General features: G+C 33.9%; 5 protein-coding genes across 9 annotated transcripts in view; 3 read left to right on the top strand and 2 right to left on the bottom strand.

Annotated features, from left to right (window-relative positions):
• The first annotated feature begins 5 nt into the window (after positions 1-5).
• On the top strand, positions 6-7,255 carry LOC124432009 (rho GTPase-activating protein 44-like). Of its 3 annotated transcripts, none has more exons than XR_006944166.1 (11): positions 6-408; positions 571-1,347; positions 1,914-2,067; positions 2,255-2,540; positions 2,695-2,919; positions 3,001-3,298; positions 3,378-3,617; positions 3,754-4,583; positions 4,664-4,839; positions 4,983-5,091; positions 5,264-5,403. XR_006944166.1 is itself a non-coding variant. In XM_046980488.1 (11 exons), exons 3-11 carry the CDS (start codon positions 1,295-1,297, stop codon positions 5,687-5,689), a joined length of 2,688 nt encoding a protein of 895 aa, XP_046836444.1. In that variant the 5' UTR covers positions 6-408; positions 571-814; positions 959-1,294; the 3' UTR covers positions 5,690-7,255. The 3 variants fall into 3 exon arrangements, 2 of the variants coding, with proteins under 2 accessions (XP_046836444.1, XP_046836449.1); XM_046980488.1 differs by lacking the exon at positions 4,983-5,091 and having other exon boundaries at positions 571-814; positions 959-1,347; positions 5,264-7,255; XM_046980493.1 differs by lacking the exon at positions 4,983-5,091 and having other exon boundaries at positions 5,264-5,311; positions 5,396-7,255.
• An 86-nt stretch (positions 7,256-7,341) lies between these two features.
• On the bottom strand, positions 7,342-8,176 carry LOC124432108 (acyl-CoA-binding domain-containing protein 6). Its single transcript, XM_046980704.1, has one exon. The coding sequence runs from the start codon at positions 8,136-8,138 to the stop codon at positions 7,428-7,430; it is 711 nt and encodes a 236-aa protein (XP_046836660.1). The 5' UTR covers positions 8,139-8,176; the 3' UTR covers positions 7,342-7,427.
• On the bottom strand, positions 8,172-9,471 carry LOC124432102 (probable methyltransferase-like protein 23). 2 transcript variants are annotated; one of them, XR_006944181.1, is made up of 3 exons: positions 9,307-9,471; positions 8,386-9,040; positions 8,172-8,311 (listed from the first exon to the last, which is right to left on the bottom strand). XR_006944181.1 is itself a non-coding variant. In XM_046980690.1 (3 exons), exons 1-2 carry the CDS (start codon positions 9,469-9,471, stop codon positions 8,456-8,458), a joined length of 750 nt encoding a protein of 249 aa, XP_046836646.1. In that variant the 3' UTR covers positions 8,172-8,311; positions 8,431-8,455. The 2 variants fall into 2 exon arrangements, 1 of the variants encoding a protein (XP_046836646.1); XM_046980690.1 differs by having other exon boundaries at positions 8,431-9,040.
• A 154-nt stretch (positions 9,472-9,625) lies between these two features.
• On the top strand, positions 9,626-15,326 carry LOC124432048 (NAD-dependent protein deacetylase sirtuin-7). 2 transcript variants are annotated; one of them, XM_046980572.1, is made up of 4 exons: positions 9,626-9,756; positions 10,209-10,307; positions 10,903-11,118; positions 11,206-15,326. In XM_046980572.1, the coding sequence occupies exons 2-4, from the start codon at positions 10,282-10,284 to the stop codon at positions 12,368-12,370; spliced, it is 1,407 nt and encodes a 468-aa protein (XP_046836528.1). In that variant the 5' UTR covers positions 9,626-9,756; positions 10,209-10,281; the 3' UTR covers positions 12,371-15,326. The 2 variants fall into 2 exon arrangements, with proteins under 2 accessions (XP_046836528.1, XP_046836520.1); XM_046980564.1 differs by lacking the exon at positions 9,626-9,756 and adding an exon at positions 10,454-10,551 and having other exon boundaries at positions 10,091-10,307.
• A 577-nt stretch (positions 15,327-15,903) lies between these two features.
• The window catches only part of LOC124432027 (caskin-1), a 38,681-nt gene continuing 36,509 nt past the window's right edge, over positions 15,904-18,075 (top strand). The window contains exon 1 of the mRNA XM_046980550.1: positions 15,904-16,811. The gene's annotated coding sequence lies outside the window, so the exon portion shown is untranslated. The remainder of the gene's footprint in view (positions 16,812-18,075) is intronic.

Genomic DNA, 18,075 nt, shown 5'->3' with positions numbered 1-18,075 from the left:
TCAAATGGTTACAGAGCTTCGCAGTATATCTTATATAAGATTAACCCTTCTGATACTTATTGCGTCATTTACATCGCGCTTGGTACGTTTTAATTAAAATCATAAATTAATAGAACATTGTTTGTGAAAACATTTTCAACAACATACGCAACGAAGAATTTTTCGCTTTGGTGAATTCTCATGTATATTATTATTCTCTCTTACTCCCTATTATCTCTTTATATGTAGACAGCTTTGATTTAGCTAAATTGCCGGAAACGTTTTATTTATTATCACTTATTCTCTTCTTCATCTGTAATAATGTCTCTCGTATCATTTTTCTTCTACGTATATTTACTTTCTTGTACCGTTTATCTTTGTGAAGAATAAAATATTTCAATTTCGAAAGGAGTTAATTTTTGTGAATGGGTTAGTAATATTTTTAAACATTTTATTTAATACTACATATATATATATATATATATATGTGTGTGTGTGTGTGTGTGTGTGAAAAAAAATGTTAAATATATATAATTATAAGATTAAATGAAAATAATGAAATATTAAAAGTAAGAATATTATCGTCCTTAGGATAGTATGTAAAAATTGAATTTTCCGCCACTTTGCTATCTCGATTCTTGGAAGAGCCTGAAGTCGTTGTAAAAGAAAGCGGCATTCAACACGTATTAATGGCAATTGGTGGCAATCGTGAAGAGGCACACAGGGCGCGGCAATGTTCAGTCGATTACTTGCGTGCATCGTCGTCGTCGTCGTCGTCGTCGTCGTTTGTCGTCGACAAGAGAAGTCCGTGAGAGTGAGAAGGATTTACAATGCGGTGCGTTTGTCTTGTCGTTCATAATCGTAGCAAGTTTTGGCTGTAACAAGAGCGCCAATCATATAATAGAATACGTAAAAACGTAAGAAAGTGCATGGTCGTGTATAATTCTATTGTGGTATTGTTTGTCTTTACCGTTCATAGTGCGGCGAGGTTATCGCGTCGATGCTGCGTAAGAATAGACCGATCAAAATTGTGTGCGCCTTACGCACGGGGTGTGAGATCATAGTCGAAACATTATGACGGACGGTCGCCCTTGTTGCAATACGAAGGATCGTCCCTTCCTTTTCCCTTGTCTTCAAACATTATCGTCCCGTGTATCGGAGAATAAGAAAACAAGAGATGAACGTACGTGAACCGAGCTAAATTCGAAAATATTATTCTTGGTTCAAAAGTGAAAAGGTTTTAAACAGTCGATCACTTTTTCGACGGAAGTGTTCTCGCTACGATTTCACCTCGAGTGTCGACCGATCAGCGACCATGAAGAAACAGTTTTTCAGGGTGAAACAGCTCGCCGATCAAACTTTTTCTAGGTAAATTGTACTTTACGATTACATTTAAAAGGGCAAACTCTTACGATTGATTTACCTCGAAATCGACGCAGTGTATTTTTTTTTCTCCCGATTTTTCATTCTTTTTTTCTTTCTTTTTGTTTTTCTTTTTGGACGAAAACGTACTTTCAAATTTCATTATATACTTTTCTCTCAACGAAAAATGTTATAGTTTGTCCGTTTATTAAAAACTAATGGTAAAGTAATTTTATGCATTTTTGTTCTTTTTCTTTTGTTCTTTTTTTTTTTTTTTCTAAATTCTTTTTTATTGATTTTATAATAGTTATCAATAAGATATTGTGTATTAGTCTTATTGATATTGTACGTTCAAAGGTTATTGACAGACAAGAAAAGGAAAATTGAAGAGCATGTACTAAAATAAACCATGAGTCAGGATATTCCAAAAGTAGTTATTCCTGTTTAAGCTTCTTCTCTTTAGACAGACTAATGTATTAACGTCATATACATTGATCATTTGTTATATCATCTTTCATTTATATTCTTTTATTAATTTTTTTTTTTTTTTTATTATTTTTTCTTTTAAATAGAGCTGGCAAAACAGAAGTGCTCACGGATGATTTGCAAGCTGCAGACAAACATGTAGAACAGATTAGAGCAGCTCTTACTGGCTTAAGTAAAAGACTTGGTAATCAACCTAATCAAGCATTTACACAGGAACCTGCATTTAAGGAGAAACGTTTGGTAAATATTGATTAATTAATATCAAGAAAAATCCTTGCATTTAATTATGTGACAAATTATATGCATTACTTTGTAATCCATTATGATATATTATAACACATAGAGCATATAACATAGTATTTATTTATTATTTATACTAATTTTATAATTACGTAATTGTATATAAAAATTTGTATATTTATTTTAGAAAAAATGCCCCGAGTATATACTTGGACAAACGATGTTGGAAAATGCAACAGAGGATGGTCTTATGGGTTTTACTCTTTTAGAATGTGGAAGGGCACAAATGTCATTAGCTAATGAAACGGTTGAACATGAAGCAAAGGTAGAACAATATGTTGCAGCTCCATTACAGCATATTTTAGATACTGACATTCCAAATATATTGAAGCATAAGAGAAATTTGGCACGATTAATTTTGGACATGGACAGTGCAAGAACGCGCTATCAACAAGCTAGCAAGCATAATGCTGGTAATGAATATATTCTTTAAGTAACAATATTCAAATATCGATAAAATAGTCGTTCGTAAATAGTTAATTGCGAAACATAAAAAGAAAAAGTTTAAATAATATAAATATATATATATATATATATAACATATATATTTATATTACATATATGTAGGAACTGGTGCAACAAAAGCAGATAGCTTAAGAGAAGATTTAGAAGAGGCTGAGTCTAAAGTCGAACAATGCAGGGATCAACTAGCTGCAGAAATGTTTCAATTAATGTCGAGAGAAACAGAACTAGCGCAGACTATTATACAATATGTCAAATTGCAAAGAGCATATCATGAAAGTGCTTTACACTCTCTTGAAGATCTTATTCCTGGATTAGAAAGTTATATCAGTTAGTATATAGTTTTTGAATTTGGAACTAGCTATATTATATTTGATTCTTTTACATTAATACTTATCTTACATTTTACAGATAATAATGAAATGAAACCTGTTTATGGTTATCCTCTTGAAGAACATCTTAGAGTAACGAATAGGAAAATAGCATTACCTATACAATTATGCGTATCCGCATTACTGCGTTTAGGAATGGAAGAAGAGGGTTTATTTAGAGTAGCCGGTGCTGCATCTAAATCTCGTAGAATTAAGCTAAGTTTAGATGCATGCTGTTTGACTTTATCAACAGCTTTAGAATACAAGGATCCTCATGTTATTGCTGGTGCATTGAAGTCTTATTTACGTGAACTTCCAGAACCTTTATTAACATTTAAGTAAATATGATTATAATAATATAGGATGTTCTATTTATAACAGTTTATTATAATCGTTGTTTTATTATTTTCTTAAAAGATTGTATCCTGAATGGATGGCTGCTGCTAAAATAACACAAAATGAAGTTAGATTACGTGCGCTTTGGGAAGTACTGCACAAGCTTCCGTCTGCAAACTTAGAAAATTTGCGATTCCTAATTAAATTCTTAGCAGTATTGAGCAAAAACCAGGATATAAATAAAATGTCACCTCAAAACATAGCAATCGTAATAGGTCCTAACTTGATTTGGAGTCCACAAGAAGATGTAAATACAATAGTGTAAGTACTCATTTATTTTATATTTATATTTTTCATATGATATTTTTAATTCGTAATCAATCTATTATATATATATATATATATATATATATGTATATGTATATGTATATATACACACAAAATCGTATTATTTCAGAATGAATATGAGTACTACAAGTATCTCTAGTCTTATTGTGGATCAGTTGATAACATATGCAGATTGGTTCTTCCCAGGTGAAATAGATTTTGATCGTGACTTAGAAATTGGAATAGTCAATGGCTCGGAACCTCAAGTGATTGGTATGCGTCGTTGTGTTTCGAACAGTAGTCTGAGCGATCATGGTGAAAGTCCACCCCAAGGCAGTCCAAAGCCTGCGGCTCGTCGGAAAAATAAGCCAGCACCAACGCCACCAAGTGGTACAACACCTGATAAAAATGATAAAAAGTGTGATGATAAACCGCCTCCAGCTCCAGATAAGCCACCCAGACCTTTAATGTCAGCAACACTTAACCGGGCAACATACAAGGCACAAAAGCATGAAGTAAATACAGAATTACTGACTAGACATGAAAATAATATAGAAAAAATTGACAAAAATTCAGACATAGAAATAAAACATATAGGTTTTGAAGGAATAATAGCTCAGGTAGATATTCAACCTGCAGACAACTGCGAAAATATTTCTGAAATGAATACTTCACAATCTGAATTGGCTAAGAATAATATTGATACAGAAAAATATAAACTAGATACATTAAATGCGGAGTTGCAAAAGTCTGAAAAAAGAAATGTTCCTGTTTCTCTTGATAAAACCATAAGTAGTGTAGAAAACATTCAAAACAAGTCACCTATAGATATTGACAATTCGGATGTTTCTTCGCCAAGACCTAAGCCATTACCAACAGAAAAACCTGCTCCATCTACATTAGAAAGGAGAAGGCCAGTTGCTGCTCCTAGAAATATTACAAACATAACGCATAATGCAGGTCAGATTATTTGGAAAAAATTAATACGATATTTCCTTTTTTATTGGAATAGTGTCATTTAATGGATAAAATTCTTATAGATGATACAGTCGAATTACGTAAGAAGTCTGATAGCAACAGTATAACAAATTTAAATACAGGAGACAGGGGTAGTAAACCAGCAATTCCAGAACGGCCTGCTGGTTTGGTTCGTCCGTCAAGCCTCATAAGACAGCAGCCGCGTCAAAGTAATGAAAATTTAGACACCGAGTCTGGAGTAAGTATTTACATGTAAAATATATTATTCCTGTATATTTATTAACAGGGAACAGATTTGATTCATCAAATGTATTTTTATCCGATAAAGATACTACAGGTATAGGCGTATTTTAAGTCAAATATATTATTTAAATTCTTTAGATAGAATGGTTAATTTGGTGGACAAAATTTGCCATTTTTCTGTAATAATGTACTTACTATGCGAATCCATAACAAGTATTGCAACCTGGATATTGTGAAATAGAAATATGTAAGCTATATAAATAATATTGCTTTCACAGTTTTATACAATTTGTAATGAATGAGTATTAAATGGAATATAAGCTATGAATATTATTTTTACAATATATGATATTTATCTTGTGTTTGAATGTGATAAACGTGTTTAATAACATTAAAACTTAATTTTAATAAATCTGCAGCCCCTTACTTTGGAAAGGGCACACATGTACTCTGTGGACAAGCAACAGGTCAGTATAATACAAGTGCGTGGAAATGGCAATGTGTTCTGCAATCCAGGGGAGAGCAATGGCAACACAGCTTCGAACTTGCAGAGAAGTCCTAGTGTGGGTAGTCGACCTTCGTCTATGTCTTTGTATGGTGAACGACCAGAGAAACCTGCAAGACCAGATGTCCCAGATCAGGCAAAGGCACATGCAAGGACTAAATCTGAAGGCAACATTATTGACGTTCAAACACAAACAGAGACTGTAGTTGTGCTTAAGTCACCACAACAACCTGTTCCAGCATCTCCAAGATTTCATCAAAGGCCTCCTAGGCCACAACCGCCACCACCTCCGCCTCCTTCGACTCGGCCTAAATCTGAACAGGAGAGTACCAATCTCTAAAAATTCTACACAAAATGGTCTATGTAATTATCGATAAGCAATTAAATGCGTCATCGATACTTTGTACGTAATGAAAGGCATTTTCACATAGCACTATGCTGTATGTGATTAAAAAAAACTTTCTATGAACTTTAAACAAAATGTTTATGTAACGCATAACTCTTAAAAAAAAAAGAAAAAAAAAAAAAAAAAGAAAAGAAAAAAAATGAAAAAAAAGAAAAAAGGAAAAAAAAAGAAAAAAAAAATATTATACCTGATTTGCATATCTAAGCTGATATTTTTTTATGGCTTATCAAATTTTATACATTTTGTTAAGAAGTCAAATATAAACTGAAAATTAGCATAAACATAAGGAAAATAATGAAAAATTCGATCTCCTTTCAAACGCGCGTATCTAAGCGCACAAAATGCAGTGTGCACTTTAGGTAAAATATTAAAGTTATAGCTATTTGATAATATTATTACTTTTAACACAATTTTATGAACGATACGTCCATATGAAAAGGAAGTTTAACAAACGTTTGAATACTTCGATTGGAATTGAGTGATATGTATAACGAAATGACCGTGTTTAAAGTATACGTCGTATGTATATTACAAGTGCATACAGCTTATACTTGAGTTAAGCATATATACAATAACATCTTGTACCTTAACTTATTTGCATTTTTAGATTATGATCATGGAACGATTAAAAAAAAAAAAAAAAGAAAGAAAAGAAAAGAAAAAATAAAAAAGAAAAACAATGGATGGTTGTATTGTATAATATTCTATTTTTTAAATAATGTATGAGAATGTTAGATCTTCTCGGAGAATATTGTAAACGAGCAGTTATTTTCTTGTTATTTCACAAAAAAATCTTTAATATCTGTGCACAAAAAATATGTATTCTTTCAAAAATATTGAAAATCATTATTAGCTTTATTTTGAGAAACTTGTATAAAACTTAAGTGCAATTGGATTATAGTACATATGTTTAAATATATATGCTCCTTTATTAAAAAAAATTTTTATGTTGTTATATCGCATTATATCATATACAGTAAATAATTATTCAGCAAATGTGATAATGTACATTTGACAATGAAATAAGTATTATTTGTTATAAATTGTAACATGATGTTTTTATATTATTTAAATTACTAGAAGGATTATCTTAAAATCTTGTAAAAAGTTCAATTCTTATAATATTTCTTTCATTTCCTAAAGTTATTTCATTCTATAATTATTAATTGATATTTCAAATGATTATGAGAGTATACGTAATATTTTTTTTGCATCACGAACGAAAATATTGCTTTTACAATTAAATGATATTTAATGCATTAACGCGAACGGCAGGTGATCTTGTATTCTCTCAAAGACATATTTGAATCCTTATTACGTAAAAAGTGTATTTCTAAGTTTCAAACACGATATGTAATCAGTTTTTTTATTATAAGATTGTTATGGAAGTAACGCAAATGACAAATCATGCATTTACCTAAGGAGTGCTTAGGCTGTGAATGTAATGGATTATTAAAGGATTTATTTGTATATAAATAAAAAGTTTCCTTATCAAAATAATCTGAGTATAATTGTGACGATAATAATAATAATAATAATAACAACAAAGAAAATAATAATAAACAATATAAATGTTACCAAAATAATATTATTAACACGTTAAATTTATTCATGTAATTAAAGAACATAATCATTACTACAGTACAATTTACTAATACACATAATCATTTTATTAAAGAATAGCTACCACTTTTTCATCTGCAACATCTTTTGGTTTCATACCATCATTATCTTCTATAGACTCAGCCCCCATGGAAAGTAAATATTTGATCACATCTATATGTCCGCATGATGCCGCATAATGTAAAGGTGTTTGACCATCGACATCTTTGGAGTTAACATTTGCACCGTGTTGAATCAAGTATTCAATTATCGCAACATGTCCACGATCTGCTGCCCAGTGTATAGGTAACAAACCATCTTCGTCCAATATATTTATCAATGTAGAATTTGTTAATAAAATTTCTTGTACTTTTTCTTTATGACCTTCTTTGACCCAATCAAGAAATGTTTTATCCGTATCAAGTAACTCTCTTTCTGTATTAGGCAACCTACTAACTGTGGTCCATGCACGTGATTCCGTTGCTACATCTGTTTCCCAAGTAGGATTTATTTTGTTTAACGTACATATATAATTGTTCATTGCAGCTTCCTGATCCATTTCACCAAGACTTTTCCATGCTTCCCACTTTTGCTTAGCCTGCACTTGATACCAATTTGGTTTGAAAATGTTGCAAGGGCCAATGGTAGCTTGTTTGTACAGACTATATAAATTAAGTAACTGTTGAGAATCTAATTCTGATGCTATGGTTTGTACATATTTTGTTGCCTTTTCAAATGTTTTTTCTAGATCTGTTACAACGAAATCACTAATTTCAGCCATGATCGATGGATATGTAATAATGAATTTCTTCAATTTCTTTTAATCAAAATTTGTATTCTTTCACTTTTACAATGTAATCATCTATCATATGGTGCGGTTGCTGTAATACTTTATCATATGCTGATTTATCAATAAATTGGATAAAGCCGTATCCCTTACTAAGCCCCGTTTTCCTGTTAAAAGTTACAACCGCCTCATGTATATAACCATATCTATTGAAATATTCTTTAAGTTCATGTTTACTTACAGTCCATGGCAAGTTATAAACAAATATCTTATATATTTTACGTACATTACCCATGATATTAGAAAATAACTCAAGTAGCTTTTTGTATATCTAGCAGGTGGATAGTGTGATCTTGCATCAATTCATGTATATTAATATCAGAATCTGTACCAAGAGTAGAAAGTGATATTTGATTACATGTAAGACCCCACTTGGTTAATAAATGTTCAATAGACCAATCGGCGCTACGCTCTTGGTAAGTACATAGAAATTTTGCATTTGGATTCTTTTCTAATAGAAAGGCTACGGTGACAACAATATCTTCGAATAAAGTTGGTTCATAAAAACAGTCAGATCCAAGAATTAAATCCAATGGACCAATGGTAAATAAACTGGAGAGAAATAAACCCCAGGTAATTCCGACTATTCTAACTTGAGATAAAATGCCATTTAATTCGCAGCTCCTTTTAATATGTTGCAAGCTTCTTGGCAAATTGGCAGAGTCGCTTAAAGTTACAACAGCGCCACATTTACTGGCCAAAATACCAGGAAGAGCAGTACCAGAACCCAATTCTAAAACTCTCTTTCCGATGAGCTCCTCTCTATGCTCCCACAAAAACCAGGCAAGAACCGGTGCAGAAGGCCAAGTGTAATAACTGTAATTTGCTTGCAGTAACTGTAATGAAATAAAATAACGTCCAATTATAAAAAAAAAAAAATTAAATATGGATAAGGTGATATTAGGAAGATTATATTATTTCATTTTTATTTAGATATTATTTCAATTGGATCGATTATAAAAAAAAAAAAAAGATTTGTATAAAGTTATCACCGTACCGTTCTAACCAAACAAAGTACGTAATACCGGTAGCGAAAAAGAAATTTATTGATATTATCGATATAATATCCGCAGAAATTCAAATTGGAAAAGGAATTTCTTACCTCTGGTATATAAATTTCTAAACTTTCGTCGTTCTGTACACTCTCGTGTATTTTTCGCGATCGGAAGAGAAATTTTTTTACTTGTTCAGAAGCGATTCCATCGGACATTAGGCCGTGCGTGGGTGGACTCGTATCGAGCGAAATACTTCCTTCTAAACCTGGCATTACTAACAAACTAAATTCTTATTAATTATATTTTATTTTCAACATAATTATCGAGTGATTGGTGTACATCCAATTTTTAATGCGATGCACAGAAAGGGACGTAGTCGGTACAATAAATATAGTTTCTCTCTTGTCGAGAGTTGTTTTCGTTTGTCAGGCAACGGTGACTAAAAATCACACCGAGGAGGAAATTTAAATTCTATCGTGCCTCGTGTTTTATCTTTTAAACTTTTATTCACTTCTTCCTCGTAGATTTTATTATTACCATTTTTCATCATTTTTAACGTACGTTATTAGATATTTCTATTAATCGATATATCATTAATCCTATTGATACTTGACAATTACGTATCCGCATTTATGTCGCAATGCCAATTACTCGAAGGATAAATTCTTTGCTTTTTAATTTAGATATTATTTAAATGACCATATTTTATATTGCCAATTAATTTTCATATGAATTTCAGAATTTACCATTAATCGTGTAACAAAAAAAAAAAAAAAAAGAAAAATACATTTAATCAAATCTTTATTTGGGAACATTTTTATGAAGTAACTTGTTGGTTGAATTTTATCCTTAGTAATTCGTCTTAATGTCATTGATTTAATAATAATGATTATAAAAAGTCCGAATTAATGATGTAATTAATTTATTTTTTAACAATCACTGTTTAAGTCCGATTACATGGGCCTCCAGACACCTTGATACAGCACTGTTACGCACCTTTTGATTAAAGATGGAGGAGCCGAGTAACGAGAAGTTCTTGTCGAGAAGACGTTCCGCTGTAATTAAATCTTTTAAAGTGAAGGATGAACGAGTCGCTACTTTCAAAAAGGTACATTTTATATTTTACATCGTGTATCGAGTATCGGATTATTTTTTAAAATTGTTTTTCGAATATTATTCATTCGCCCGGCTGCTCCTTTCAAATCGAAGTGTTGTAAACAAATCACTGCAAAGAATGACAGGCGTCAGTTTTAGGTGGCTGCGATTCTGCAAAAACCTGAAATTGACAGAACGCCGGAGGAGGTGGATATACTCGTCTCTTGTAGTGACGTAGTGAAGGAGGTTAATTTAAGGTATGGCCATTTTGTAAAATCTCGATTGCGTTGATATATCTAATTATGGCATAAAATATTTTCTTTTAATTGGACGAAGTTATGGCGCTATTATAAACTCATATTTCTTGTATTTTAGCGTAGTTTTATATTTAGTAAAGACTCTGAGCTCAGGTGAAATAAATGACAGAAGGAAGTAATATTGTGAAAATGTTGTATGGATATGTGGATATACAAATGAATATATCATAAATGAATATATATATATATATATATATATATATATATATATATATATATAAACGGATATATAATATGTGGATATATTTATATTGGTACAATTTCTAATAGAATCTTTACCCAATTTTGTAGACAAGAAAAAAGGGATAGGGTTAAAGCAAGATTGGAAGAAATTGAGGATGTACCAGAGATTTTGGAAGAAAAATGTATTAGATTGGCTGCTGCTATTAGCAGAGCTACTTCTCTTGCCGTTTATACTGGCGCTGGTATTAGTACAGCGGCATCTATTCCTGATTACAGAGGAACAAACGGCGTATGGACCAGGATGCAACAGGGAAAGGATATCGGGTAAAGTTATTTCCAAACGATATACTACGAGATAATAGATTTTATACCAATAACATTTATATTCTATGGTTGCTCGATCATTTATAGGAATCATGACTTGAGTCAGGCCGAGCCAACGTTAACGCATATGGCTTTGTACGCCTTATATAAGGCACGTGTATTGAAACACATAGTATCGCAGAATTGTGATGGACTTCATTTGCGCAGTGGTATACCTCGTACCCTTCTATCCGAAGTTCATGGAAATATGTACGTAGAAGTATGTAGAACTTGTAAACCATCTAGAGAATATTGGAGGATTTTTGACGTTACGGAAAAAACAGCTAGATATTCGCACGGAACAGGCAGATTATGCCACAAATGTAATTCAATTCTGCAAGATTCTATAGTACATTTTGGCGAAAGAGGAAATTTGCCATGGCCAATTAATTGGAATGGTGCTACACGGGCAGCCAAACAAGCCGACGTGATATTATGTTTGGGTTCTAGTCTTAAAGTTTTGAAAAAATATCCGTGGCTATGGCAAATGGATAGACCAGTACACAAACGTCCTTCATTGTATATCGTTAATTTACAATGGACTCCGAAAGACGAGAACGCTGTTTTGAAGATAAATGGAAAGTGTGACGAAGTTATGAAAAAAATCATGGCTCACTTAGGATTGGATATTCCGCAATACAATCGTTCAAAAGATCCGATATTTTTTCATGCTATAAGACTGCAGACCAGTGAATTACCGACGACGACCCAGCCATGCTTGGAGGAGCCTGTAGCAGCGACTGTGAAAAAGTCCCCGCGCCAAAGTACCGAACAATCTATCGAGGATGCCGTACCAGAAACTAAAGAAACAGAAGACTGTATCACTCCTATAAGCGTAACCGATTCTGTGACTGCCTATTCTGCACCTTTCTTTACTGCATTGCCTTTTTTATCTATGGGATTACCATTCCCTCCTATGTATATGTATCCTCAATTAACTCCATTATTTTATTATCCATTCATACAAATACCCAATGTTACGACAGAGACACCAAAACCTAAAGCAGCCTGTTCGTTTTGTATGGAACACGAAGGGTCCCTTACTTGCCTCTATTATCAGCGCGACGGAGACGATCCCGTATCATTAGAAACGGAAAATGAACATATACAGGAAGCGGAGCAATTAGTTATCGCCGACGCGCCACTGGCATCTGCAAAAAATCCTGGATGGTTTGGAAAAGGTTATCGCAAAGGTATGAAAAAGAAGCGGTAGCATCCACTCGTAACAGAACGCCACGTAATGATTTCCCTTTTTATTATTATTGTACGCTAATAAGATAATGAATATTACAATGGCGTACTTAAGTATTTAAAGTCTTCATATCGTAAAAAAATATACTTAGAAATTTTTCAATGTAGCGATTCCGTTCGAATGTTCAACGCATGAATAGATTCGTCGAGATTATCAGTCAGTTTTAAAATTATAGATAGACGTAATCTCTTTGAGATTGCTTTTCATGTTCTTATTAATAAGAAATCTTAGCCATCTATAGATGATCGAAATCGATGCTGAGAAATTATTTTATTATCGATATCAGTTATTTGATTCTTTTGCATTAAGTAGAGATTTTGAATAACCGATTCTATTTTATCAATCAAATTTGACGACTTTTCTAAGCACTGTATTATTATTTATATTTTTATTTTACCATTTTATTTTTTATTTCGAAATAAGGAAAGGAAAATATGTGTAACGCTTCAGTAAATTATCATCGTTTAAAGTTCAATATTATATGGTATAATTATTCATTAACGATACATTGAAATGGCAAAAATTTGTTAAACTAGTCTTTGATGCATTTTATTTTATTTTTTAATTATTTTTTTCGTATTGCATAAAGAATATTTAAAAATTCAAATAACAGAAATCAAAATGAATCTTTAGACGAAGATCAAAGGAATTTCGAAAGCATAACACATGAATTAATTTGCTTTAATGAAAAGAAGAAAAGCGCTAAACTCCTCGGATATATATATATATATATATATATATATATATATATATGCGTGTGTGTGTGTGTGTGTGTGTATATATATATATGTATTAGGGTGTCTCATAAGTTTTTTCCGTGCCACGCTCTGTATGACCTCGAAACGGCTATGTTAGTAAACATGTAGGTTTATCTATTGTCTGTTTATGGCATCAATTTCAGTCGTCTCACAGCTCTTTCAAAGTACGTTTCGTTTGTGACTAAATCTCTTTTAAAATCCTTTTCTACGCCGTTCAATATGGATAGCCAAAAGAAGCATTTGCGGCATGTTATGCTTCATTGCTTTAAAAAAGGTAATAGTACAAAGGACACTGGAGAAGAGATTTGCACCGTTTATGGGAGTGGTACCACGACTATTAGAACCATTTGCAATTGATTTAAGAAATTTAGAGTTGGCAATTTTGATTTGAAAGATGAAGACCGCAGCGGCCACCCAGCAAAGACGGATATGGACCTCATCAAGAGTATGCTCACTGAAAATCCACGATATAGTGTGTGCGAGATAGTGGATGCCACTAACATTCCCAGGACAACGGACATAATCATGTCATCAAGATGGGATATGTGAATCGGTATGAAGTTTGGGTTCCACGCCAATTGACGGAGACCGACCTTATAAACCGCATCTCTACGTGCGATTTGCTTCTTTAGCAACATGAAAAAAATTCTTTTTTAAAGAGGCTTGTCACTAGAGACAAGATTTGGATTTTATATCAAAATGTGCATCGAAAATGCACATTTGTTCTAAGGAAAATCGACCTTCAACTGTTGCGAAGCCAAGACTTCATCCGAAGAAAGTTCTTTTGTACATTTGGTGGGACTGGAAAGGTGTAGTATACTACTAGCTCTTTCTACAAGGTGAAACGATCAATTTTGCAAAATATTGCAATCAACTTGATAAATTGAAAGCTGCCATAGCCGAAAAACGACCAGAATTGATGAAATGACGAGGTGTCGTTTTTCATCACGACAACGCAAGACCGCATGTTGCGTTGCTCGTAATACAGAAACTCTTACAGTTTGATAGGGACGTTCTACCTCATCCTCCGTACTCCCCAGACCTTGCTCCATTCGATTATTACTTGTTTCTCTCGTTAAAAAAATTCTCTCCGTGATAAATGTCACAAATCCGAAAGCGAAATAAAAACGCACCTCGATGAATATTTTGCAAGTAAGTCTCAACAATTTTGGAAAGAGGGCATAATGAGGTTTCCTGAGAAATGTAAGAAGGTAATAGAGCAGAATGATTCACATATAATATAGTAAATCAACCTTATACAACAAATATCGTCTATTGATTTCGCATTAAAAAAAAGGAAAAAACTTATGGGACACCCTAATATATATATATATATATACATACACCAAACTAATTCCAATGTACGAGTTATTTTACGTTGGAGGATATAATATGATATATTGTTCTTTTCTGATTGATTTTATATCTACTTTATATTACATGTAATTTAAATTATTATTGTTATTTATAAGAGAATGATCGTTGTGTATTTTACATTGTATAAAAATCAGTATTTATCTCGTCGACTATCTCGATGAATTTTTCGATAAATTTAAAAAATTTTTTGTTCATTAAAAAGAAATTATCATTTTTAATTGTTTCTCGATATCGTCGTGCGTTAAAAAGCATATATTGCGTCAGTATAGTTCCGTCGATACGAAGTATTATTAGTATATTTACATACGTTATTTATAAAAATACTATCGAGGGTTAGAGGAAAGCAGCGTATGTATTGTAAATAAGTTTTTTTCGTTTTTCTTTTCTTTTTTTTTTTTCCTTTTCCTTTATTATTATGTTTTCCTTTTTTCTCTTTCTTTCAATGAGTGTAATTTATTTCTCATTTTACGTTCTCCGATAATCGTGAACATGTATTGCGCAATAAGATTGTGGTGATAAACCATTTCCTATCTTTGTACTTCGTTGTCGAAAGACGGAGTATGTATCAAGAGAGTTTCGCATTAGATTTTAAACTTTTCAATTTCTCCAAATCCTATTTTTTTACCGCCGAGCAAGCGCGCGATCAAATTGCGTGACGGCAGACATGCGATTTACGTTGTATATTTTGTGTATATTTTAATATATATATAACATTTTTGTCTCTTATGTGTATAATTATCGCTTAATAACAGATATAAAATATAAGAAAATCTAAACGGGGAGATCGCGTCTAACTCTTAGTCAGATAAGCTTACTCTTCTGACGATAAGCTTTATATTAGCAAGTGCGATTTATCGTTGATTCGATCCGATCAATTACCTCGAGCGAAATGAAATAGATAGATTACAGGCATATTCGGAAGACCTTCTACGCAACAAGACAATGAATGTGGGATGGTGGTCCCGCATGTCGCGTCGTTTCCACGAGAACAATCGATATACGTACGGAGTTGTTGGTAAGCGGAGGAGTGGTCTGCAATAGAGAGAGAGAGAGAGAGAGAGAGAGAGATAGAGAGAGGGAGGGAGGGAGGGAGAATTAATAGATTGCATAAAAACGGAACATTTGAATTTTACGAGAGACGACGAGACCTTACTCGAGTCCAATTCTGACTCGTCTTTGAATATCCGATATAAACAAGATCTTTGTTTCTCTTTTCACTATCCATATTGTCACTCGTACGCTTTAGGTCAACCGAAATAAAGAAAAAAACAATATATTTATATACGCATGTATAAAAGAGAAACAAAGATGATGATAAGGTAAGTGTACGTAGTGTAACTTTGAAAAAAAAAACCCTTGCGTCAGGAGCATGTACAAGAAGGCCTAGGAGATTTAAAATCATTACTCCGGCACTGTGTAAAGAAGAAGAAGAAAAGGCTATGATGTAGAGAAGAGAGAAAGAGAGCAAATACGAAGTATAAATAAATGCATGCAATCTCGTAGATAGGTGAGAGCGAGAGAGAATATGGAAGGTCGATGGAAAAAAAAGAGACGGAGAAAGTGCTTGGTACTTGCAGATGCAAGTATATGAACGCGCGCGCGTGCACACACACGCATACGCGTACACACTCTTTCGCATATACCTTTTCTCCCTCTCACCTTTATCGTGCTTTGCCCTGGACGAATCTCGCGCGAGGAACGAGAGATTAATTTCCGTCGTTATTATCGTCATCGAGGGAAATCCCATATAATCGACATTCTTAAAAATGTAAACTCTCGAGTAAGTTAATTGGTAAGAAAGAAATGAAGAAAATAAGGACGAATATAAGTCGTATGCAAGATAGTATAAAGGTTTATTAAGGAGCGGCGCCCCCGCATGGGACGTCGTCGCGCGCTGCAAATCTGGCTTTAAACGTGGAGGCGACCGGCGACAACGGCAACGACGACCACGACGACGACGACGACGACGACGACGACGAAAACGACGACGACAAAGACAACGACGGCGACGTTGACGACGACGACGACGACAACAATAATAACGGCGACGACGACAACGACGACGATAAAAACAAAGACGACGAAGACGAAGTTGAAGAGGAAAACGGCGGGAGCAGCGGTGGCTGCGACGCCGAGGAAGAAGAAGAGGAAGAAGAAGAAACAAAGTTGGACGAGGTGGAGAAGGAGGAGAAAAGAACGAGGAAGCTCGAAGGAACGACGCTCAAAGGAAGGAAGTACGTCTACGTGAAGGAGCGAGGATCGTACCGGTGAGTGAACTTGCGTCTAGCGTAGCGCTTTCCTTTTTATGTATGTGTGTATACGCGAGAAAGAGAGAGAATGAAAGATGGAAAAGCGAAGAGGACGCAGGGTCGTTCGAGACGATGGGTGTCCTTTGTGTGCGAAGAGTGCGAGTTGAACGACGCAGAGAGAGAGAGAGAGAGAGAGAGAGAGAGAGAGAGAGAGAGGAACAAGAGTAGGAAAGATAGGTTCGAGGGAAGGTCCACGTTTCGTTTCCATGGTGATCATCCGCAACGTCACCCTACGCTCTAGTACGCGAACTCGACGCCACAGACGACATTGTACGTGAACCTTTGGGTTCGACGAGTCGAGTAACGAAACGGGATCGTCGATGTTGAATGCTGCCGATACCAGTCGTCTTTCTGTTTCACGAACGGCTGCTTTTCGATTCGCCGTCCCTTTTGCACATCCTGTCCTACAGGATGGTATGCGTTAAGGGGAAAGAGAGAATATGAAAAGCCGCGGAAGGGTCCAACGATTTACCTGGAATTTCGGCTCTTTATTCCCTTGGAACGCGATCCGGATTCGCGAACAAAGTATTTCGAATAAAAGGAATATCCGGAACGTCGATTTTACGATGCCGAGTTATTTTACGAAGAAAGTAAACCGGTATATCCTTCTGAATTTTCTTATCGTTCCGCTTTTACTGGCTTCCTTCTAACCGAACAATAAGATTTGTTCATTTTTCTATTCTAACCTCGAAAATTTTTTTACGAATTTTATCGTATGCGATCCGATATTCTCGAACGATGAGAACTCGTATGATGATTATATTCTTTTTTTTTTTTTTTTCTTATTTTCATTTGGAACATTGCGATGTACTAGTTACGATCGAAAAAGTAATTACGAACGATTGCGATCTTCGTTCGAACGAGGTCTTGTTGCTATTTTTTTTTTATTCTCTCTCTCTCTCTCTTTCTCTCTCTCTTATTCTTTCTCTTGGGTATAATTGATGATAATTAGTTATATTGTTTGGCCCCTACAGAGTCGGCCGAGAAACGTACGCGAACGAGTTTAGGTTAACCTCTCCGCGCATTCAAGAGCACTCCTTTAACTCGCATAAATTACCGCATACATTTCTCGGTTAGAGTTTCTCGTTCGATATTATGAAAAGGTCGTAGAAAAAGAAGATACGCGTTAGCAGTCGCCTTTACATGTCAGTAGGTTAGATTAATGAAGCTTATCTTGAATACTTGAAAACGTAACAGCAGGGTGAATACTCTATTTTTAAAA

Source organism: Vespa crabro, chromosome 1 (genome assembly GCF_910589235.1).
Source record: "Vespa crabro chromosome 1, iyVesCrab1.2, whole genome shotgun sequence".
Lineage (NCBI taxonomy): Eukaryota > Metazoa > Arthropoda > Insecta > Hymenoptera > Vespidae > Vespa > Vespa crabro.
This window is presented reverse-complemented; position numbering and strand designations above follow the sequence as displayed.